Source organism: Lagenorhynchus albirostris, chromosome 14 (assembly GCF_949774975.1).
Source record: "Lagenorhynchus albirostris chromosome 14, mLagAlb1.1, whole genome shotgun sequence".
In the NCBI taxonomy this organism is placed as follows: Eukaryota; Metazoa; Chordata; class Mammalia; order Artiodactyla; family Delphinidae; genus Lagenorhynchus; species Lagenorhynchus albirostris.
Window position 1 is genome coordinate 38,156,055 of NC_083108.1, and position 25,230 is coordinate 38,181,284.

Consider the following 25,230-nt stretch of genomic DNA (forward strand, 5'->3'; position numbering starts at 1 on the left):
GAAAACCTTTGAAGGATTTTAAGCAAGGGATGGGCTACCAAAAGTGTGAGGCATCCTGGCAGTGATACAGGAGTATGCCAGCTCTATCCATTTTTCACCCACCTCAGCCATTAAGAAGCAGCCATCTGTGTCTGACTGAACTGTTTGTCCTGTCTGGGATCGATAGGATCCATTCAAGAACCATCTGTTGACTATGCGTTTTCTGTGGCAAAGAATATTACTAAGTTAAAGCAGTTTCTGCCTTACAGCCACCTATCCATCCATATGAACATGTTTTCTAGTCTGTGATTCAGTTTATCAGGGAAATAAATAAATAGGGCTGTCCAACAGTTGTTAATAAATCCTTAACAGATTTTTGTTTCAAGATAATGGCTTTTCTTCTGATGTCCTTCTATAAGAACTGCAGTAATGCTCATTGGTGCGTGTGTGTACATGCATGTGTGTATATACATATATATATTTGTTTATTAAATTTTTTTGCTGCTTCTCTATATAGAATGCTTCCCTTGGAAAGAAGGTTCCTGTATTTACAGATAAAACAACGTTTTTTTAGCTATTTGTTGTGTTTATGAGCATTATCATCTACTGTGGTTATAAATTTCAATCTACATAAAAACACAGTGATTAAATTAGATTATGATATTCTGTATCATATCAAAACAAGTAGGCATATGGTCTGAACAGTGTAAGAAAATAAGTAATGATCCTATCACTTTCTGATTATGAAGAAATAAAACTAGATTATGAACTCAGTATGAATTAGTGAGACTAGATGGCATTTCTGTAATCCTTTGAATAAGTTTGTTTCCTATTGTTTACTAGTCTGGATTCTTCTTTCTGAAGCTTTGTAATTGATCCTTATTTGAATTGTTTGAATTATTGTGAATCCATTTCTTACTTGTGTGATGAACTAAACTTGTATCGCCCTTTTTGGGGAGTATGCTCAACTTTTTAGGTAATACTATGTTCTCTTATATTAGCCAGCGAGACTTTATTATTATTATTATTTGTTTTGATGTACCTATTCATATACAAGGTCCCTGGAAAAGGGCTATACTTAGTACCTACAGGAGCTTAAGATTTAGTTCAGTGAGGTGAGATATAAGAAAATGGTTTCTCACAATACGTTGACTAGTCCTTACTTGGCTTATATTGGTACAAACATAGCAGTATACACACAGACTAACGGGGATATAATATTGAATTTATGGTTGCTTTCTCTGGTGGTGTCATATATTAGTGAAGACAAAGAATTAAAAAAAGAGAACTAACATACTTAGTCATGTCACCTATCATGTGCCAGTTTGTATGGTGCTTGCAAACTCCTGATTGAACAGGAAAGGTTATTTTTGGTCTGTGCCCAGCATGGTCCCTGGCACATAGCAAACATTAAGTAAACGCTAGTTAAATTGAATGGAAGATTGAGAAAATATGTGTCTTTATAAGGAAACTGTGAACTGTAAAAACGTAGAAGTTGATTACATCAGACCCATTATTTAGCCTTATATTCTGTTGCCAATAGAGTTATTTCTTTAAGAAATTATGAAATGGCTTGTTTGCCCTTTCTGTTAACTTTGCATGTCTTTGTAACAATTTATGGCTCTGTTATATATAACTTATAAAAATTTATTTGAAAATCATTTTTGTGATTTTCTTCTGGAATTGCTTGTTGTGATTTGTTGCATTAGTTTATTATTTGTTCTACATAAAGTTTTAAATGGAAGTAAACTTTTCTCTGAAAATTTGGAGAAGGGTATAATTTATGGCAATTTCTAGTTTTTCTCATATTTTAGCCTGGGTTCCACAAGGAAAGAAATGAAAATTATGTTTTGGTATTTGGATTCCATACTAAAGCCATGCTCCTGGTACAGAGTTCATTCTTTGGAATATACTGGGAAATGTGTGTTGAAATCTTGAAAATTTTTACTTTAGTGTACATTGCAGAAATGATTCTGAATTATTTTCAAGAGATTAGTAGCTCACAAATTTTAAAAAACAGTGTAAAATGTATACTTTTAAATGTTTGTGGTAAAATAAACATAACAAAAAATTGACCGCTTTAATCATTTTTAGGTGTGAAGTTTAATGGTATTAAGTACATTTATCCTGTTATGCAACTATCATTAGCATCCATCTCCAGAACTCTTTTCCTATTATAAAACTGGAACTCTATACCCATTAAACAGTAACTCTCCATACCTCCCTCACCTAGCCCTGGCAATCACCATTCTACTTTTTCTTTGAATTTGACTATTCTAGGCACCTGGTATAAATGGAATCACACAGTATATGTCTTTCTATGACTGGCTTGTTTCATTTAACTTGATGTCCTCTGGGTTCATTCATATTGTAGCATGTGTCAGAATGTCCTTTTTAAGGCTGAGTAGTATTCTATTTGTATGTATATACCACCTTTTGCTTATCCATTCATCTTTCGACAGACACTGGATTGCTTCCACTTTTTGGCTGTTGTGAATAATACTGCTAACATAAAATATTTTGGTTGAGTTGCTACTAAATCTTCTCTAAAGGTAGTATCCTCTTTCATTTATGACAGTAGGCATAGTCCAGTTGTAAAGAGGGAATGCTTTGGAGTTGGACTTTTAAGATTCAAATCATGGCTGATCCCTTCCTGTCTGTTTCACTGTGGGCAGATAACCTTTTTGATGTCTATTTTTATTCAACTGCCAAATGCAGATAATAATGGTACCTTACATTATATGGATAAATTAGGTTTTATATATATATTTATATATATATAAAGTGCTTAGAACAGATTTGAGTATTTAAACTCATTTTGATGCTAAGAAGGCAAATACTTGGATTAAATAATACTTCTAATACTTGGATTAAATAAGGCCTTTTCTTTGTGTGAGGTGTTTTGTGGGCAGAGGCAGAGGTAGGTACAAAAAAAAAAAAGGGTTGAATACTGGGAAAGTTACCATTATTATTTTCATGGGAAAGGGTCCTGGTATCTTAACCAGTTATACTCTATGGCTTGACTAACCAGACAAGCCGGAAGAATCAGAAATTGGTCTCTGTATTGCCATCTCTCCCTTATCTTTATTCTATGCCAGCAACTTTCAAAAGCATGAAAATTGGTGGGCTGCAACTTTAGACAGGCAAACCAGGTTATGCAGTGGGTGGCACAGGTTTGTAAGGTCCGATCAGTTGTGACTCAGTATTTTACAGTTTCTTATGAGAAGGTTGGGATGCTAGTTTCCCCTAAAAGAAAAATGTGAACTCAAAAGTGGGTTAAATTTTAAATTGAATACTCAAATCTTGAGGACCAAGTGCACCTGGCCCAAATATTTGTCTTAAATCCAATAAACTGGCCCACATGAATAGTGCACTGGATTATCAGTCCTGATCATAAGTCCCCTATACCATCGTAATGTGGATGCCACAAAGTATGTTGTTTCTGAATATAATTGTACAACTTTGAATGATTCAATTTTAATTCTAGTAAAATTGAATTATGAAAATAGTCAATATAAAAGATTGTGTTCAACTAATAGGTTTTCCTTTTATATATGAATCTTAAGTCATATTTAATACTACTATGCCACTTAACATTGTAACCAGTAAAAAATGGATTCTGGTCAGCAGTTAGTGAAATCTTATCTGCTCTTTTGGGAGGATGACTATACCCACAGAATATAGTGAGTAGGGGCATATTTTTGTCAAGATGAATCAGTTATTTAAGGCCATGTAATCCAAAGGGGGGAAAAAATCTAAACTTTGTCCATTTGGTTTCCCTAACATTTACTCTATTAGCTTGGCAAATATTTCTTTCATAAACAAAAAATATGTAATTGATTGAAGTGATATCTCTTTCAACCTATTTTACATTTTGTATTCTTTTATTTGACAATAATATTGAGTTTTAAATCAACATGGGTATTAAAATAGTCATAAATTCAGTTAAGATTTAGGGTACCATTTTAATAACATGACCAGTCATCATCTTAAGTGGCTGTATTTCATGTAGTGTTTAATAGTTTTAATAAAATTTAGTACAGGATAGTCAGAGGTGAGGATTTCTGTGTATAAAACTATTAGTTTGGAAATAATTATGACTAGCAATCAAGGATCGCTCAGCCAAGATGGATTCCAGTGAGAAGGATTCTGGGAGGTTGGCAGGATGTATGGACTGGCATCTCCTCTCTCTTTTGACCTTTCCCAAATTCTTCTGGTTTGTGGTAACTTGTTAGTTCCACGTTCTGAACCAGAACGTGGTTCAGAACGTTCTGTTGTAAGATATCTGTTGTAAGATAACTCATGCAAGTGGTTACTATCTTGCCTGAACAGGGCGGGCGGTTTTGGTCAGTGTTTCCCTTAACAGTCTCTTCGTCTCACACTGGCTCTGCCAGACACAGGCGAGGAGGGGCCAGGGCCTTCCTCAAGCTGTGGCCTTGGCTTCCTCCCCGCCCGCCTGCCCACCTGACAGCTGGTCCATCCCTGGCCCTATGGTGCTCGTGTCCACGACACGAGGTGGTAGTATTTTTATTTTTAAGGTTTGATTTTTTTTTTAATATAGAATTAGGCTTTTTATCTTGTGTCATGTAACAGTCTATTTCCTTACCACCAATATCTTTTTAATTTTGGATTAAATAAATAATTTGGAATAAATAAATAATTTTGTTTTGGGGAAAAAAAGACTAATCAAGGATAAGTGGTTTGGGCGACTTAGAACTGTAAGGAAACAGATATTTCATTGACTATCTCTGCCTCTTTAGTTCTCTTTTTTCCTCACGTGAGTGACCTTCAGAAACCAGAGTAGTTATCTTTTAAAGAATAATGACTTGCTAAGTTTGGTAGTAGAATGAGAAGTTAGGGTTGAACATAATACAAAAAGGTTAGTAAGTTTGTCGTAGTTCTCAAACTGCTTAACTCAGGTATTGAGAAAGTTTGTCTAAATTAAGTGAGGATATTTTAATTAGGTTAAATTTTTTTTTTTTTTTTCAGCCAAACCAAACAGGAAGCTTACTTTTCTCTACCTAGCTAATGATGTCATTCAGAACAGCAAAAGGAAGGGGCCAGAGTTTACAAAAGATTTTGCACCAGTTATAGTGGAGGCTTTTAAGCATGTTTCAAGGTATGATAATTGTTTTGGGTACTAGGTAACCTGTTGTAAATGCCTAATGTGTCCTTTTGCTAAAACTTGCCTTAAGACATTAAAATAAAACAAAGTATATATTTCTTTGAAGTTTTCACTTGAAAAGACTTACCTGTAATGGCATTTGTAAATGTGTTAAATACTTGCTGTGAAGGAAACATTTTTTGAGCTGTTACTAAGGTGGGCATTTGGAGTACCTGAATTTCACCTTTTCCTTAAGTAACCAAAAGCAACTGCCATTTTGGAATGAAATTCATTGAGAATGAATGAATGTGTTGAATTGAAAATTTGTGTGCTTATAAAACTATCAATCTTCCAACTAATATTTCTGGAAAAACTTAGTACCCCTTTCATGTTGCTTATAATGATTTTAAGGTTTTCTAGTGTGTGGGTGTATGTCATAACATTTTTTAATGCTTTGGAAATATAGAATATTTAAAATAATCATAAGCCTGTTGAAAATTTTGCTACAGAAAAATTCTGAAGGTAGAAATCTGTACTTTTAAAATGCTTATTTCCAAACATTATATGCAAATATTTGGTAGATTACTGGGTAAACATTATTGGGGTAGGCGATTAAATCAATCTAAAGTATAGAATTCAGTGGTGAATGATGATCTGTGTTGAATGATTTAAGGATGAAAATATACTTACCACATGCCCTGCAGGTTCAGTCACAGTAGAAGCATTTTTTAAACAAATTATAGAGTGTGGAAAGAAAAATTACAGAGTGTGAAACACTGCAGTATGTTGCTTTCTTAAATTAATATTATTTATCCTTCAATTTAGATACTCTTACCATCTTTTCAGGTGCTGGTATTTCTTAGAGTTTAGTCCTGGGCCTTCTTCTGGTGTCATATTCTTTACTAGCCCTCTGGGTGATTTCATACATTACATGTATTTATTTATTATCCATACCATAAAAACTGGCAATCTTATGCTTCAGTCCAGATGTTTTTCCTTTTAGTCCTGTATATCCAATTGCCTTTTGATTTCTAGTTGTATGCCTCCAAACATCTCAGACTCACTGTGTCTGTTATTGAACTCACTATGTCCTTCCTCCCTGTCAAACTTGCTTCCTCTCTGGGTTCACTGTTGATGAATGGCAACTCCATCTATCCAGATGCCCATGTGAGAAACTAGGTGTTATCTTGAACTCTCTGTGATATAGTGATTTATAATATATCAACTGTCCTTTCTCCTTCACGCCCCTTATCCCTTATAGTACATATAGTTCCCTCGGTTCTTTAGATTTCTTTCCATTCCAATTACCATAATGTCATTTCTGTATAATTACAGTAGCCTCCAGTATTGTTTAATCCACTTAGGAAACTGTAGCCAGAGTTGCAGAGCTGATACAACACTCTCTTGCCTTTGAGTGGTTCTCGTTTGTCCTAGACATCAAGTCTCAGGTCCTGAGTAAGATTTCAGGTGTTCCTTCATGGCCCAGGCTACCTGTTCAGTCTCCTGTCTCACATTCCCCCTGGCCATCCCCCCACCACCACACTCTCTCACACACACTCTATACACTATACAGTTTAAGCTAACTGAATCTCTTTTAGTTCTTTCTGCCTTAGGCCTTTTAATATATGTTGCTTCTCCCTAGAATTCAATAAAATATTTATTGACCACCTACTATGTGCTAGTCAGTGAGGATACAGTAGTGAAAGACAAAGTTCTGTTCTAATAGAGCTTACATTTTAGTGGATGACAAAGTAATAGACAAGTGAATATATATTAAAATGTCAAAAGATAAGTACTGTGAAGAAACTTAAAGCAGGGAAGGAGCTAGAGAGTGTGATGGTGCTCAGTTGTTTTATGAGATAAAGATTGACCGTTTTGGGGAGGTAGCATTTGAACAGAGACTAAAGGGAGGGATGAAACGAGCCATTTGACTCTAGGAGGAAAGGATCCTAGGTAGAGAAAAAACTTGGCAGAAACAGTGAGATAGCCATGTGCTGGGCATGTTTGAAGATCAGCAAGGAGATTTATATTTAGGAAATGTGGACTGATAGGTAGCCAGGAAGCAGAATATGTCCACTTTGTGGCCCAGGATAAGAATTTCGCTTTTATTCTTGGTATGATTGGTGATTCTTAGAGAACTGAGAGCAGTATGATATGCTTTACTTTAGTAGGGAATAGAATGAAGGAGATAATTGTGGCTCATTCTATAGTGGTAGTGATGAAGGCGGTGGGAAGTGGTTGGAAGTAGTCTGCTTCCCACTTCCCTGTATATCCAGTCTTTAGAACTCAGATTAAATACATCATTTCCTCAAATACCCCTCCTCACATATCCTTCCTGATCTCTCTTGAAGTGGACTGTGTCTCTCTGTTAAGCCTGTTTTTAACACCCTGTTCTCTTTTGTGGCACTTATAAAAATACAGCTGCCATAAAGCTCCATTTGTATCTCCAGTGTCAGAGATAGTACCTTGATCAATAAATATTTGTTAAATAAGTTTAAAAATCACCCATTAGAAATCTTCCTTAGCTTTATGTTCATCCCCCATTAGGTTAGGGGTATCTTCTTGATAACCCCTAGTCACCAGTACTAACACTTTCATCATTTTTTGTTTAATAATATGTCTCTAAGCTCTTTAAGGGAAGCAGGGAATATGTCTATCTTAGTCACTTCACCCCTAAACTGCTGGTCACATAGTGGAACTCAGTAAACATTTGGGCAGCTTTTTTCAGGGAATGAGTGTCATTGTATTTAAAATCACCATTTTCTTTGCAATAGCACTATGCATTTTACTGTTAATATTTTTATCTTTCTTTAGTGAAACTGATGAAAGTTGTAAGAAGCACCTTGGAAGAGTGTTATCTATTTGGGAAGAAAGGTCTGTTTATGAAAATGATGTATTAGAACAACTTAAGCAAGCTCTGTGTAAGTATATAATCTTTTATCATTATCTCTTCATTAAAATGTATTCTCTGATTAAAACTTAAATGTTCTTTCAATTCAGATGGCGATAAGAAGCCTAGGAAGCGAACATATGAACAGATAAAGGTGGATGAGAATGAAAACTGTTCCTCTCTAGGATCTCCAAGTGAACCACCACAGGTAGTGGCTTTTCTCTGTTAAGGGAGTTAATTGCTAGTACTTCATGTAGCCATCAAGCTTTACTAATTTCAGTGTTTTACTTCTGTAAATTGACTTTTATTATAATTCTGGGTACAGGAAAGAAGCTATGTGAATAAGTCTTATTTTCTGATTAATACATTGCTTATGTTTAATGTAGTGTGCTGTATATTGTATATTAGGCGCTTACATTTTGCGTAGAAAGAGTATTTGATTGCTAAGTATAATTAGGTCTGATGAGATATCTACCATTTAAACAGTTTCCTTTTAAATAAATAAAACATTATATGATAAGACTATTTTGTTGTTTGATTTAAGTATGCTAAAAATTCCATGCCTAGAGATAAGCACCACTCTTTTAAGTATTTTTGCTTTTAAACATGTAAGAATGCATGTTAGAGTTAACGAGTATGTATTCATACAGTTCTGTGTAACTATATAAAACCATGTAGTTCCATGGTAATAAAATAAGATGAATCAGAATCATTATCTTAATACTCCATGTCCTCCCAGGTTGATACAATATAGCATTTTCTAACCATCAGATGATTCCAAAAAGACATTTTTACCTTAATTATGTGGGCATTGAGTCTTAAAGCTTCCTGCTTCTATGTTTCAAACATATAGGAGGGATAGATAAAATTTTAAAGGAGAAAATGAAGACATAGCCATAGTCTTAAAACAAGGTAAATATTGCCATGGGCTACAAATGGTACAGAAACGTAACTCAAAATGTGAGCCAGAGTATGGTTCCTGCTGAGCTTGTGTCTGGAAGCAGACATGGTTTGCATAAATTAGTATCCTGTAGAGTAACAAGAACTTAAGGAGTTGGAGACCTGGACCAGAACTCACTGCGTGAAACCTGAAGGTGGATGGAGCTCTTTCCGCCATGAAAAGAGCTTGAAATAAAGATACAACCAATTACTGCCTGGAATTGTGGATTTATATCAGTGTTAGTACTTAGGAGGCAGAAAGAATTTGACTGAGGGTCTCAGCTAGTACCTGAGTCAAGCCCCCTGTTGGGGCTTAATGACAGGAATGCTGAAGCCCATATGGTCACCATGGATAAGAGCTTGAATAGAAATGTAATAGGAACATAACGTTTGGAACAACCAAACGCTAAGGCTTATATTTCTCTCTGTTTGGTAATAATTCAAGACAAGCCCCGTAATGACTCCATGAACAGTATTTTACCCCAGTTCTAAATATAGGGTCTTACCCTCTCGTATTCTACCTCATGAAAGAGTAACCTAAGTTGTACTTCCTGGAGTTTCTGAGTAACCACCTGACTCTTCTCTAGTACTTGTTGTGTAAAATGCTGTCGCGTTTTGTTTTATAATGACCATTTTCAGATTAGTTGTACTGCTTAATTCTCAGTGGTTCAGCTTTATAGTTACCATTTTATATATGTCATTCTTTATAAGAATGGCTAAAATTTCTCTTTATAGAATGTAGTTGAACTCATTTCATTCTCCTCTATCAGGAAGTCCTAGGCTAGTGTTGTTTCAGACAACTTTGCTTTCTTATCTGGATCCTTGACTGAGCGTTGGGAGAATTAGCTCATGTAGGAGTGTGAAGGTGCGATGAGAGTAGGTTGTAATTAAAGCATGCGTACATCGTCAAAACCGTAAAGCCAGGTTTCTTCTTAGAACTCCAGAAAATTTTAGAACTTTCTAAGACTGATTAAAAAATAAAAATATATAAGTTGTTTGGGATACCATGAGAAACAAGCTTCCCGGTAATTGTCATTGCTCTTAAGCTCACTTTCATTGTAGAGGGGAAATATAACAAAATTATTTTTTTAAATTTTGGGATTTTAAACATGTAGTGGTGAATTAAAAGCACACTTGGGATAGTATATTTCTTATTAGGTTCCACTCATTCTTATCATGTTTGATCATTTGCTATGTACTAGACCCCAGTGATAGCATTTTTTATAAGGGAATAACTTAAAGAAAAATCAGTTACTGGCTGTCGGTGTCATCTAAATATATACACAGAATTTGAATATCCTATGTTTCCTATATCCTATCATGTATGTGTGTAATTTCCTAGTGTTCTAGAATCTAGGCTTAGAGATGAAAAAAAGAAGGAAAAAAGAAAAAGGGAGGTGGGATGGGAATGGAGACTAGCAAAAAGAAAATTTACTCCATTTTCTTTGGAATAACTTTAGATATATTATGAATTGTGAAATCATCAGCAGAGACTTGCCCTTCCCTCCTAATTATAGCTGGTATGAAAACAGTGCAACTAAAATATTCTGATGATAAAATACTGGTTAAGCATTATATAAATATTAGTCACCAGATGTATGGAACTTTGTAATATTTTAATGATCTTAGTAATAAACCATAGGATAGTTAAGGTGCCATATTTGAACATACATATTCCAAAATTACATTTCTCTTATGCTTTAACTACTTTATTGAGAAATGGAATTTGGGGGGCTCTTGTATGTTGTGGTAGATGATGATTTGTATCCCCCATCCCTCAATATCAAATTTAATACAAAAAATTCTTATGTATAATGATAATACAGTGACTATAGCATATATAAAACTTGTATTCTCCAGGTTGAAATTATAGCCTACCTTTTACCACTGTATATATTTGGCTTATAAATGAATCACATTTTAATAGTCAGATAATTATTTTTACACTATCTGTCTCCACCACTAGAAATATCTATATGTTCCCAATTTATATATTTCCAATACCTAATATAGTGTAGCTTTTTTCTTAATATGTGAAAGAAATGGACTCTGAAAGCAGTTTAAACTAATAAATAGCCCATAAGGATTAAGGAATATGAAATAAATTTCAAGTCTTTTATATTTGTTTAAGCTTCACTAATTTTGGTTCTAAAGTTGTATAACTTTTTAGACTCTAGATCTCGTTAGAGCATTACAAGATCTAGAAAATGCGGCTTCTGGTGATGCAGCAGTTCATCAAAGGATAGCTTCTTTGCCTGTTGAAGTTCAAGAAGTATCCCTACTAGATAAAATAACAGGTAAGAAAAGAAAATGTGATCTGGAACTTTTTTGGGAGTTGGAGTAAGGAAACCACATATGGCATTGTTTTTGTTGTGTAATAATTTTGTTATTCTGTGCCTTTCTTAGATAAAGAATCTGGAGAAAGACTTTCTAAAATGGTAGAGGACGCTTGTATGTTGCTGGCAGATTACAATGGAAGATTGGCAGCTGAAATAGATGATAGGAAGCAACTCACTCGAATGTTAGCAGATTTTCTTCGTTGTCAAAAGGAAGCCCTTGCAGAGAAAGAGCATAAATTGGAAGTGCGTAACCTTTTCCTTATTTAGTGCTTATTTATTTAATTTATTTTTGGTAGGAATTTTAAAATAGCTTAATATTCCTGAACATTTTGCATTTTTTGGACATAGATCTTTTTAAACAATGGCCCAGGTAAGCTACTCCTTGCATTAATTGGTTTCTTTTTATTTGAACCAAATCAATCTGCCTAAGTAAATTTAGAAATTTGGAATTCGCAAAATTGGTTGCATTTTAAAATTATTCACGTGAAATTCCAGTAATAGTATTTCATCTTCTGAGCTTAAACCTTTATCTTCAAGAACAAAAATAATGGGAAAATAACAGTTGGTATAAAGTCTGGTGTCAACTACAGTAAATTATGGTTGGACTTAATTTCTGTCTGACTACACGCAGTCTTTTGGGTATACAGTTATGAAATAAAGACTTTTTGCTATGAGTATCCCCAGTCTCCCTGTTCCTGAACATCATTTTTGTTTGGGAAGGTAGTCTTCAAGTTACTCCTTTATTCCTATCCCTGATTCTGATGCTTAACATATTCCTACCCGACTCTTGGCTCAGACACACCCTTAGGTAGAAAGTTATTATTGTTTCTTTAAATTGAATGATGATTGATACTGTTGATGAGAAGTCTGGACACCCCTGGAAGGTGCAGGGGTTAAAAGAAGAAACACTCAAATTTCCTTTGAGCAGAGTAGCCATTGTCAGGGGTGGATGAACCAGATTGGTTTTATTTAAAAGAATCTTTCATTTGATTAGTTCTTGTTTAAATTGTTTGCTGCTGTAGCAATTTCTTTTTCAAATAATATGTAGGAGAATTTCTCATATGTCCGGATCCCTTTTTTAAGACAGTTCTCTTTAAATTTGTAGGTATGTTATGATGCTGCCTCTGTTAAGTTGCTTTTATTTATTAGAGTTTAGTTCTTGTTTCAGCAGTCTCTAATTGTGCCAAAGATGATTGCCATCTCTACCTGTGAAAGCAGTTAATTAGTATCAGCAGCAGAGCTCTCCCACCCCAAATTGTAGCACTGTTTAGCATTGCACCTTTTCAGTCTGCCCCTCCTCCGCTCACATATACACACTCATAGTTGTTGGCATTGTACTCTACCTTCAGAGAGGCTGCCCAATTTTACATAGAAAGGAAAAGATAGAATTTTTCAAAAAAGTACATTTCATAGTTAACTTGCCAGTTTTTGATCTTGTGATGGAACTTCAATCCTAAACATACTGTTACTTGTTTTATTGTTAGCAGAATTAAGGGTAAGTAATGTCATACAATTTTTGTCTTTAGTCTTTGGTATGGTTTCTTTAACTTCTATTGAGCTTCTGTTGCAGGTATTGGACATGGGCGTATCTTCTAACGATGTCATCATCATTAGCATATTCTTCCTGCTAAAAATAAATATCAAAATCCAAAGCCTGAATTGTCTCATGTTTTTGAAAATTGAAGACTGAAGCTTTGTTATTCTACTGCATACTGCTTTCTCACTTAAACTGGTTATATATCACTCGTTACAAAAATAGCATTTATGTTTGAAACGTGTAGAAAAAAGACCAGATACCATCCCACTTTAACTCCCTCTTTTCCCAGTGCCTTCCAGCCAGAGTTCATGATTGATAATTATAGGTGGTGAGGCTGATGATAATAATGGCAGTAAAATTTACCATGTGTCAGGTACCAGCTGGATTTCATGATTGATAATTATAGGTGGTGAGGCTGATGATAATAATGGCAGTAAAATTTACCATGTGTCAGGTACTTTTCTAAGCATTTCACATGTATCAACTCATTTAATCCTATGTAGCAGGAAATGTTATTATCCAGATTTTACAGATAAAGGAAACTGAGGTACTGGGAGATTAAATAACTTGCTAAAGGTCACAAAGAGGTAGTGAGTTGTTTAGAACCTAGGGAGTCTGCCTGCAAAATGACAATTTTGCTTTCAGTTTTTGCTTAAATGTACGATTACAGCAACAGCTAAAGCCCTCTCTCCAACTCTGTTTCCTCCCTCCTCGGAGGTAATCACTTTCTTAAAATAAAGTGTTCTAGGAACTTTTTTGTTGTTTTTTAGCATGACTGGATTTTCATATTATAAATAAACCACCTAAATTATGTCAAACGTTTCTTACAAGTAAAAAATATTTAGATTTCTAATAAACTAGGAAGTTATTCCATATAACTCTTTGTAAATTATCATTTATAACTATGTGATTCTTGTGTCAGAAGATGTGAAAATGATTTGAGTTATTTAGATACTTTTTTGTACCAAGTAGGTGGTATCCCTTTGAAGTTGAGGCTGAGAGGTCAGGATTTATACTTACCATATCAGCTGTGATAGCATCACATAGTTTTCACTTATCAGGCATCTTTGAACATCAACTGTGATTGACTAGGTATTGACATGTCATTAATTGCTCTTTAAAAAAAAGACATAAATTTAAAGTATCAGCTCAGGAATTGGCTATTTCATATTTCTTAAGGAAGCCACTGTTAAAGCATTTGTAATGAATGAAAACATGAAGTGTTTTCAAAATTTTTGAAAATTATGAATCATTTTTTAAACTTGCAACTACCTTCAGCTGGTTATTAAAGCAGTTAACTTAAAATAGACTAATAAACCTAATTAATAAACCTAATTTATGTTTAAAAATCTCTTTCATAGATTGCTATGGGAATCATTCACCATGATAACATCTTTGTTGCTCAATTTTTAATACTTTTTTCATGATTCAATTGGTATAAGAAAACATGCTTTTATAAAATCCCAATTTAGGCTTCCATAGAAAATTGGAAATCAAAGTTTGATGGCTCTTAAAAGGGGAAATCAAATCATAGTTCCAAGTTCTAGAAGTCAGGATGGGAAAGCTGTCAGAAAGGATAGTGTTTATCTTTTGTAGTCTTACATCAGTATATTCAGAGTTACCTCATTTAAAAAAAAATGAGGGGGGCTTCCCTGGTGGCGCAGTGGTTGAGAGTCCACCTGCCGATGCAGGGGACACGGGTTCGTACCCCGGTCCGGGAGGATCCCATATGCCGCAGAGCGGCTAGGCCCATGAGCCATGGCCGCTGAGCCTGCGCATCCGGAGCCTGTGCTCTGCAGTGGGAGAGGCCACAGCAGTGAGAGGCCCGCGCACCGCAAAAAAAACCCAAACAAAAAAAATGAGGGCATAATCATTTTATGAATGTTGTTTATGTCAGTCCCTTCTCATGGTGTCAGATTGCATCCATTGAGTTGCTTTAAGTTTTGTGCATTATAGGTAGTACCAGAGAGAACATCCTGGTGATGCAGGTTTGTACAGCTGTGCTAGTATATCTGTTGGATTGATTCTCAGAAGTAGAATAAAATAGGTGGGTCAAAAAGAATGTCTGTTTAAATGTTGATAATGTACTCAAGCCCTCCAAAAGGTTTTGCCTTTTTAAACTCCTTGAAGTATAAGTGCATCTTTTCCTGCACAACCTCACCCAACACTGAATGTCAGTGATCTTTAAAATTTTTGCATATCTGATAGGTTAAAAAAATTTTTTTTATTCACTCAGATTGGTCATTTAAAAATATTTATTAGCCTTTTTATTTCTGCTGCAAATTTCCTATATCCTTTGGCTACTTTTCTGTTTGGTTCTAAGTTTATGGTTCTAAGACAAATTAATATTTGTCTTTGCCTTTATAGATTCTAGGTTTTTTGGATATAGTTAAGATCGCCTTCTCAATTCATAAATACAAGTTTTCTATAGTTTTTTTCCTCATAATTTTATCCATTAGGTTTTTTTGTTCATGGTATATATGATGTAGGGATATAACTGTCTGAAAGTGATAGTAAATGTCCCGTCATTTATTGATTAAAGATTAGTCAATTAATGACAATCTATATTTTACTATATTGTAAAATGCCATTTCTGTCATTTATTTCTCTATATACATGTGTATACATGAATGTGGTCAGTTTTCTGTTCTACTGGCTCATTTGATTTACCCACATTTAGCTGCTTGGTAGATTTTTGTTTTTATTTTCGGTATTTTTCATGTCTGTAATTTTAGCTAATCATTATTGTGCATATGAATTATATTTTCTTCCCACTTATTATCATATATATTTGCCTTCATAATTAATATTTTAAATGACATTTTGCTAAGTAGACTTTTTTTTTTTTTTTTTTTTTTTTTGCGGTACATGGGCCTCTCACTGTTGTGGCCTCTCCCGTTGCGGAGCACAGGCTCCGGACGCGCAGGCTCAGCGGCCATGGCTCACGGGCCCAGCCACTCCGCGGTATGTGGGATCTTCCCGGACCGGAGCACGAACCCGCATCCCCTGCATCGGCAGGCAGACTCTCAACCACTGCGCCACCAGGGAAGCCCAGTAGACATTTCTTAATTGGTCTTTTTAAGAGGGCTTGCTTTTATAAAATTTTGTTTTCCAAAATGTTCAATTTCCATTTTTTTAAGATGCTTAAAGATCAGTTTTGTTTTGCCTGAGACATTTAGTGATTAGAAATGCTTAATGTCATCTCCCAATATAGGATATAAGAATGTTTGAAATATATAGCACTGAAAATGCAAATTTAAAAGTCTGTTGCTGAAGGTGTTGTTTTCATGTAGCTTTTTTGATGGTTATTGATTTGTCAAATTACAAATACCATTCAAGGGGATAGTAGGAAGAATATGGAGAACTGCTTATGGAATCTTTCATCTGTGGTTCAGTTATTTCTTTATATTTTACTTTGTTTTTCCATTGAAATCATATTGATTTCATTTAAATTTAAAATTAATTTGATAAGATGGAGCTATATGGATTTTTTAAAGGAGCAAATGTTACTATTTTCTTAATGATTTCTTAGATAATTTTTCGAGATCGAAATATCATTAAGTCTAAAAACTTTTTATGGTTAATTTATCCATTAGTCAAGAATCATGTAATCTTTTAATTATTTTTATTAATTATGCAAATAAGCTATTTTCATCATAGAAAAAAGCTACATACGCAAAAGGCTTAGCGCCATGTATTGGGTCCATGTATTATTTTGCATATTGTCCTTTTCATGTAATATTTTATGTTCATCTTATCATGTCAGTGCTTTCCTTTTTAATGTATGGCTATATCATAGCTATCTGTTCTTTATGACCAATTGCTTTCATTGGTTTGATATTATAAACAGTATTGCAGTGAACATCTTTTTTTTTTTTTGGCCATACCACGCGGCTTGTGGGATCTTAGTTCCCCGACCGGGGATTGAACCCAGGCCCTCAGCAGTGAAAGCACCGAGTCCTAACCACTGGACCGCCAGGGAATTCCCAGTGAACGTCTCTTTTATTAACCCTTTACTCACTTATTTTTTTTAAATAAATAAATTCATTTATTTATGGCTGTATTGGGTCTTCATTGCTGAGCGCAGGCTTTCTCTAGTTGTGGCGAGTGGAGGCTTCTCGTCGTGGCTTCTGTTGTTGCGGAGCATGGGCTTTAGGCTTGCAGGCTTCACTAGTTGTGGCACGTGGGCTCATTAGTTGTGGCTTGTGGGCTCTAGAGCTCAGGCTCAATAGTTGTGGCGCACAGGCTTAGTTGCTCCGTGGCATGTGGGATCTTCCCGGGCCAGGGATCGAACCTGTGTCCCTTGCATTGGCGGGCAGATTCTTAACCACTGTGTCACCAGGGAAGCCCCCTTTACTCACTTACATCATCTCTTGTGATAAACCCCTAAAGGTGAAATTGCTGATTCATATTAAAGACTTTCAGTAAGATTATACTAGATCATTGTCTTCAGTGATTCCCCGATAATCATTATCTATATAGGTCTTCTCTTCTGAGCCATTCCTTTTCTCTAGAGAAAATGTTTTAAGTTTGCTGGGTAGCTAACATAGGGCATCTGTATTCAGAACCTCTTATCTGTGTGATTTGGATCTCCAAATGCAGATCTTTGGCTTAGTTTCTTATCCCTCATTTTTTGGCTCTATGGGATGAGTTTGAACAGATTGATGTAAAGATACCTATTTGATCTTCATTGTCAACCTTAAGACTCACCGTTATATTTCAAGGAGGTTGATGCCCCAAAGTCCTGAGACTTTCAAAATTACTCAGGGTGAATTACATTATTTTTGGTCATTATCCCTGTTTCAGTTTTTTCCGTCTTTCAAAAATTTCAGAACATTTGTGTACTGTGGTTCCCTCTTCTCTGTCTCTGTGGGTTTCTGCCCTTATAAATTGTTTTATTATTTTAGTGACTTTTTGGGAGGAGTGGAGATAAACATGAGTTCACTTTGTTATATAAATGGAAGACCTTTTGTGTCTAATTAAATAGAACTAATAATATGTTTCATAACTCCTGCCAAATTACTCTTGTCTGTTGCCTGGTTAACAACTGATATTCCTATTCCCTCTCTTAACTGTCTACATCACTGCAGCCAGATTGATCTTTTAAGAAAACAGGTCTCATCATTCCCCTATGTAAAACTCTCCAGTGCTTCCCATTTCACTTCTGGATATTAAACTCCATATAAGGCCTATGAGATCACTAGTCTTGAGTCTCCATTTAACCTCATCTTGTAACCATCTCAAAGGCATCCATTTTGCTCTTTAAGCAGATGAAGCAAGTTCTCACACCAGAGCTTTTGCTTTGCTGATTGCTAACAAGGTGGCTGGAGTGCTCTCTCCTAATCTTTACTTAGCTGGTTCCTTTTTTCATTCAGGTTTAAGTTCCTCTGTCACCTCTTTAGAGCCCTTCTGTATCCATTTCATTTGATTCCACCTACTCTTCTCCTGTATTACATTACTGATTCATGCCAATACATTGCTCCCTACCACTGTATTACATTGTCATTTTTGTTTTTTTAATTTTTTCTTCATGGAACTTACACTGCTTGAAATTTAAAACTTTGTATACTTAGTTATCATCTGTACCTGCCTGGAATGTGAGCACCATGAGAAGAAGAACTTTGTTTTGTTTTTCATGTTTATTGCTATATCCTAAGTGCTCGGAGCAGTCCTTTTCCCCTGGTAGGCAGTCAGGTGTTTTTGTTGAGTGAGTAAATGATAGTTGGCCATCGAATGATGAATGAATGAATGAATGCTAGTACAAATGTAGTTTGCAAGGAGTATGTAATGTTTATATTTTAAATTGGTGATTTCTTTTGTAGTTAAATTACAAAAGAATGATGCTTTGATAAAATGATTAAAGATACTTGATGTTTTTGAAGAAAGTCGTATCCAGCACAAAATAGGTTAACTAATTTTTTTTTTTTTTTTTTTTTTTTTGTGGTACACGGGCCTCTCACTGTTGGGGCCTCTCCCGTTGCTGAGCACAGGCTCCGGACGCGCAGGCTCTGTGGCCATGGCTCACGGACCCAGTCGCTCCGCGGCATGTGGGATCCTCCCGGACCGGGGCACGAACCCGTGTCCCCTGCATCGGCAGGCGGACTCTCAACCACTGCGCCACCAGGGAAGCCCGGTTAACTAATTTTAAGTCATGTTAGTATAGCCCAGTACTTTAAAAAAAAGTGGTTGTGTGTTCAAGGACTGTGAATTCTAGAACTGCAGCTGAGCATTTTGAACTAAAGAATGAATGACCATTTTGAAACTTTAAAATTATTTTACCAGTTTGCCCTTTTTTTTCCTTTAGTAGAGTAACACATTAACAACATGTTGGAAAACATGAATGACAAATGAACAGTAGTACTCATGAGTCCATAAGTGCAGAATTTGTAAGCATCACAGTGCTACCTGGTGGAAGAACTGGAGCTACAAATGAAATCAGACCTTAATCCTGTGTTTGTTCATTAGGCTCTAATTGCTCTCTGCTTGTTAACTCCTTCGTGGAATAGAACTCATAATAGTAATATCCTTCAAGAGGGGCATTGCTCTCTCAGCTTGCTGTAGCAGCTGAGAATTACTAGGAATGAGATGAGATTGATAAGTAGGTTGGAACCAAATTGTGGAGGGAGTGAATGGCTGGCCGAGCAGATGATTATAGTAGTCCAGAGGACAGAGAGGACTGGTAGTAGTAGTGTTTGGAGACCTGGTTATAGTTGCTAAGTGGATTAGAATGGCGAGAGATTTACAATAGGGAGACCAAGATATGACTTGATTGGAAATTTTTATATTGTGGGTAATGAAGGCCTGAACCATAGTTGATGATAGCAGTGAGAAAATAAAGGAATGGGCAGGTATGGGGAACAATTAAATCACCATAATTTGTTAATTGGGTCTGAGAAGTAGGAGGAATCAGTGATAAATGAGATATTGAAAATGATGGGGCACATAATTCTGGCACTGACTAAGAGGATATTGAACTAGGGAGCTAGTTGGGGGGGGGAAGGATGATTTTGGTTTTAAGTAGATCAATAAATTTTAGTTCTTTAAAAGAAATTATAGAAGTAGTATGTGCTCCTCATGGTTTAGAAACCATTGGTAAGCACAGAGGCCCCCTAAAGTCTCATTACCCCTTAAATAACCCTTGACAAGATTTGGAAGATGGAATCGATTATTACATTAGCATCTAATGACATTTTTACACATTGTCCTTTTTACACATTTACTGTAAACGTTTTCCCATGATTACAGATATTCTCATTTTAATAGCTAGATCATATTCTGCTTTAAAGAAGTATTTCTTTAGCCAGCTACCTGTTTAGCACTTGTATTTTCCAGTTTCTTGCCATTGAAAAACATTGTTTTGAATCACCTTTTAGCTAAAAATCTTTGCTTATCTGTGATAATTTTCTCAAATTCCTAGTAGGGGAAAACAAGAAAAAGTAATAAGCGATGTGATTTTCATGCTCAAGTCAGGTAGTTTAAGAAAATGAAATGAACGTCCTCTGCAATGGCAAGGGAAGGTGGAAGTGGGGACTCTTACTACATTGTGAATATAAATTCGTATATCACCCATTCTATGTGAAGGACAGTTGGCAATAAGTACCAGAGCCCTTATTTTACATGATTTTTTCCTGCTTTTGGCCTTCTGCCAGATCATTTTAGATTGCATAGTACTCTAAAAGTAGTTAGTGGGACAAATTCTGGGAGCACTTAAAGTGATGGTATAGTTTTTTTTTCTTTTACATTAAAAAAAATTGTAGTTAAGATAGACATACAATTGATCATATTAACCATTTTTAAAAGTGTACAGTTCAGTTGTGTTAAGTATATTCATGTTCTTGTGTAACCAGTCTCCAGAACTCTTTTCATGTTGCAAAACTGAAACTATACCCATTAATCAACTCCCCATTCCCTACTGCCCCGGCTACCTTTCTCTATGAATTTGTCTATGCTAGGTATCTAATAAATGTGGAATCATACAGTATTTGTCCTTTTGTGACTGGCTTATTTCACTTAGCATTATGTTCTCTAGGTTCGTCCATGTCATACCATCTGCCAGAATTTTCTTTTTTAAGGCTGAATAATATTTCATAATATGTATAATACCACATTTTGTTTTCCCAATTATCCATCAGTGGACACTTGAGTAGCTTCCACCTTTTGGCTATTGTGAATAATGCTGCTGTGAACATGGGTTCATAGCAGATATCTCTTTGAGTCTTTGCTTCACATCTTTTGGGTGTATACCCAAAGGGATTGTTGGATCATATGGTAATTCTGTTTTCCATTTTTCTGGGAAAATGTTATTACCATACTATACCATCTATAATGACAACTATTTTAGATTCCCACCAACAATGCACAGGGTTCCAATTTCTCCACATCCTTGCCAACACTTGTTTCTGTTTTTGTTGGTCAGTAGCCATCCTAATGGATGTGAGGTGGTATCTCACTGTGGTTTTGCTTTGCATTTTCCTAATAGTGATATTGAGCATCTTTTCATATACTTGTTGGCCATTTGTTTACCGCCTTTGGAGAAATCCTTTGTCCATTTTTTAAATGAGTGTTTTGTTTTTTCATTGAAAAGTGATGGTTATAGTCTTAGATTGATATTTGTTACTCGAAATAGTTTGGAGATCATCTAACCTACCCAGTGCTGGAAATTATTTTAGCACACTTCCTGAAAGATAGATTAATCTTTCTTCCCAAAAGATAGATTAATCTATCTGCTTGAATGTTTCTGATGTGAAGGGAGCATACGGTTTTGAGAGTAGTCTTCTCCATTTTCTGGGCAGTTGCTAGAAATTTATTATATACTTTTATTTATGAAATTTCACAAAAGTATTTGTTCACCTATATGTGTGTGTGTGTGTGTGTGTGTACATTCACATTTATTCGTTGGGGAAAACGTGGAATATACCAGAAATCCAGAATGGTAGATAAAAACCACAACCTACTATTGATATTGAAATTGCATAATTTGAAATAGTAGCCCTCTTTTAGTTTCTCCCTCTCTTCTCTTTCTTCCTTACCGACCAGTTTTATTTATACAAACCTAGATCCTTTTAGTGGTCTGTAGAGAATCATGTTTTTCTTATTTTTAGATTTTATTACATTATTCATATATTATTTGTCATTAAAAAATTTACTTGAGGGCTTCCCTGGTGGCGCAGTGGTTGAGAGTCCGCCTGCCAATGCAGGGGACACTGGTTTGTGCCCCGGTCCGGGAAGATCCCACGTGCCACGGAGCGGCTAGGCCCGTGAGCCATGGCCGCTGAGCCTGCACGTCTGAAGCCTGTGCTCCGCAACGGGAGAGGCCACAACAGAGAGGCCTGCGTACCACACACACACACAAAAATTTACTTGTAAAGTTATTCCAGTCAACTATGTCAAAATAAAGGACAGAGATGTGGAAGTCATGAAGAATAACAAAATAGTGCAAGTCCTGGTGTGTCTGAGAGTGCCTTTCCTTTCTGCTCACCTGTGAATGTCTGCTTGGCTGCATATAGAATTCTTGGGTCACTTTTTTCTTTTGGCCTAATTACTGTATTTTTTCCTTTCTCATACACATTTAACAGTTTGACTATCATATGTCTAGGATATTGGCCTTTCATTAATTTGGCTTGACATTGATATGCCCTTTTATCGGAAAAATGCCTGTTGTCTTTTATTTTTGTTAATTTTTTATAGTTTCTCTTTAAATTCCTATTACATATATATTGAACCTTTTGAATCTTTATTCCACATTGCTAATCTTTATTCCACATTGCTTATCTTTTTTCATCATTTTTTCTCCTTTCTGTTATTTTCCTTCAGTTTTTCCCATGAGTTTTTGTTGATGTTGCTGTTGTTTTTGTTGTAGTTGTCCTTCCTCGCAGCATGCTTGTCTAATGGTGGGAGTGGAGAGTTTTGTCAGTTTTTTATCAGTCTCTATTGAAAAAAAGAGATTAATTACAGCTTTTACTTGGCCAGTTCACAGATTCTGCGACTCTGAGGCAAGTGCATAGGAAATCAGAGTCAGAGGAGTTGTTAGGGCCAGAGTTTTGTGAGTTTGCCCAGTCAGCCCAGACCTCACTGGAGCTTTGCCTCTCTTTTGCCAGCCCACCAGACACACCATACAGTACTCCTTTAGTCATTGTGGTGCTTGGACCCTCTCCGTGCTGCTGGGAGTCCCCACGGGCGCAGGTTGCTTTGTTAAAGTGACACATACGAGAGTCTGCAGTATAAATATCTGTAACGACTGTAAAATAGTCCTGCATCCAGAGCTTGGTGAAGTCTACAGGAGTGTTGGGACCTATTCAATGTAAATGTAAAATACTGCTTAATTTGCTACTGTCTACTTTTTATAAACCTTAATATATGTTTCTTTGTAGGATAGCTTCTTATATTTTTTATTACTAGCAATGAGTGCTTAAAGCATTTTCTCTCCTTTTATTTTTGTAGCAAAATTCATTTTTTATTTGAATTTATTTATTTATTTTAAAATTTATTTATTTTTGGCTGCATTGGGTCTTCGTTGCCGCGCACAGGATTTCTCTGGTTGCAGTGAGTGGGGGCTACTCTTCGTTGTGGTGTGTGGGCTTCTCATTGCGGTAGCTTCTCTTGTTGCGGAGCATGGACTCTAGGTGCGCGGGCTTCAGTACTTGTGGCTCGCGGGCTCTAGAGTGCAGGCTCAGTAGTGGCTCACTGAGCCACCAGTGGCTCACGGGCCCAGTTGCTCCGCGGCATGTGGGATCGTCCCAGACCAGGGCTGGAACCTGTGTCCCCTGCATTGGCAGGTGGATTCTTAACCACTGTGCCACCAGGGGAGTCCCTATTTATTTATTTTTTTATAGCAGCTTCTTATTAGTTATCTATTTTATACATATTAGTGTATATATGTCAATCCCAATCTCCCAATTCATCCCACCACCACTGGCCCCTCACTTTTCTCCTGTGGTGTCCATATGTTTGTTCTTTACATCTGTGTCTCTATTTCTGCCCTGCAAACCAGTTCATCTGTACCATTTTTCTAGATTCCACATATATGTGTTAATATACGATATTTGTTTTTCTCTTTCTGACTTACTTTACTCATATGACAGTCTCTAGGTCCATCCACGTCTCTACAAATGACCCAATTTCATTCCTTTTTATGGCTGAGTAATACTCCATTGTATATATGTACCACATCTTCTTTATCCATTCGTCTGTTGATGGGCATTTAAGTTGCTTTCATGACCTTGCTATTGTAAATAGTGCTGCAGTGAACATTGGGGTGCATGTGTCTTTTTGAATTATGGTTTCCTCTGGGTATATGCCCAGTAGTGAGGTTGCTGGGTCATATGGTAATTCTATTTTTAGTTTTTTTGTTTTTTTGTTTTTTGCGGTACACGGGCCTCCCACTGTTGTGGCCTCTCCCGTTGCAGAGAACAGGCTCTGGACGCGCAGGCTCAGTGGCCATGGCTCACGGGCTTAGCCGCTCCGCGGCATGTGGGATCTTCCCAGACTGGGGCACGAACCTGTGTCCCCTGCATCGGCAGGCGGACTCTCAACCACTGCGCCACCAGGGAAGCCCTAGTTTTAGTTTTTTAAGGCACCTCCATACTGTTCTCCATAGTGGCTGTATCAATTTACATTCCCAGCACAGTGCAGGAGGGTTCCCTTTTCTCCACACCCTCTCCAGCATTTGTTGTTTGTAGATTTCTGATGATGCCCATTCTAACCAGTGTGAGGTGATACCTGATTGTAGTTTTGATTTGCATTTCTCTAATAATCAGTAATGTTGAGCAGCTTTTTACGTGCCTCTTGGCCATCTGTATGTCTTCTTTGGAGAAAAGTCTGTTTAGGTCTTCTGCCCATCTTTTGATTGGGTTGTTTTTTTAATATTGAGCTGCATGAGCTGTTTATATATTTTGGAGATTAATCCTTTGTCCGTTGATTTGTTTGCAAATGTTTTCTCCCATTCTGAGGGTTGTGTTTTCGTCGTTTATAGTTTCCTTTGCTGTGCAAAAGCTTTTAAATTTCATTGGGTCCCATTTGTTTATTTTTGTTTTTATTTCCGTTATTCTAGGAGGTGGGTCAATCTCTCCCGGCTTTTAGATTACTTTTCCTAATCCATGGGTTTAGGAAATGTGCAAGTAAATAGGTATTTGAAAGTATATGTTTGGTGAAAATAATGGGCTCTGAGAAAGGATCTTAAGGATCATTTCAGTAAGCAAAGTAAATATATAATGAGTCTTTATACTTTTTATTCTTTAAGTAAAGAATATTTAAATTATTTCCTGTAAATAAAATATTTATTACAACATAAATAATGTAGAGCTTTTTTGGCTGCATATAAACTTTTTTCTAGGCTCTGAGGGGTCTTTTTTTTTTTTTTGGTGGCGTATATTTTTGACAATGTAGCACTGGCATTTTTTTGCTCATACTAATTTTGGGACTACCTCTAACTTTTTAAACGTCA

At 36.1% G+C, this 25,230-nt stretch overlaps 1 protein-coding gene across 1 annotated transcript in view; it reads left to right on the forward strand.

Moving 5' to 3' along the window:
• Positions 1–25,230, forward strand: part of RPRD1A (regulation of nuclear pre-mRNA domain containing 1A) — a 72,795-nt gene that overhangs the window by 26,553 nt on the left and 21,012 nt on the right. Inside the window, exons 2-6 of the mRNA XM_060121082.1 lie at positions 4,969–5,098; positions 7,898–8,004; positions 8,084–8,181; positions 11,083–11,209; positions 11,319–11,494. Coding sequence (XP_059977065.1) covers positions 4,969–5,098; positions 7,898–8,004; positions 8,084–8,181; positions 11,083–11,209; positions 11,319–11,494 — 638 coding nt within the window. The remainder of the gene's footprint in view (positions 1–4,968; positions 5,099–7,897; positions 8,005–8,083; positions 8,182–11,082; positions 11,210–11,318; positions 11,495–25,230) is intronic.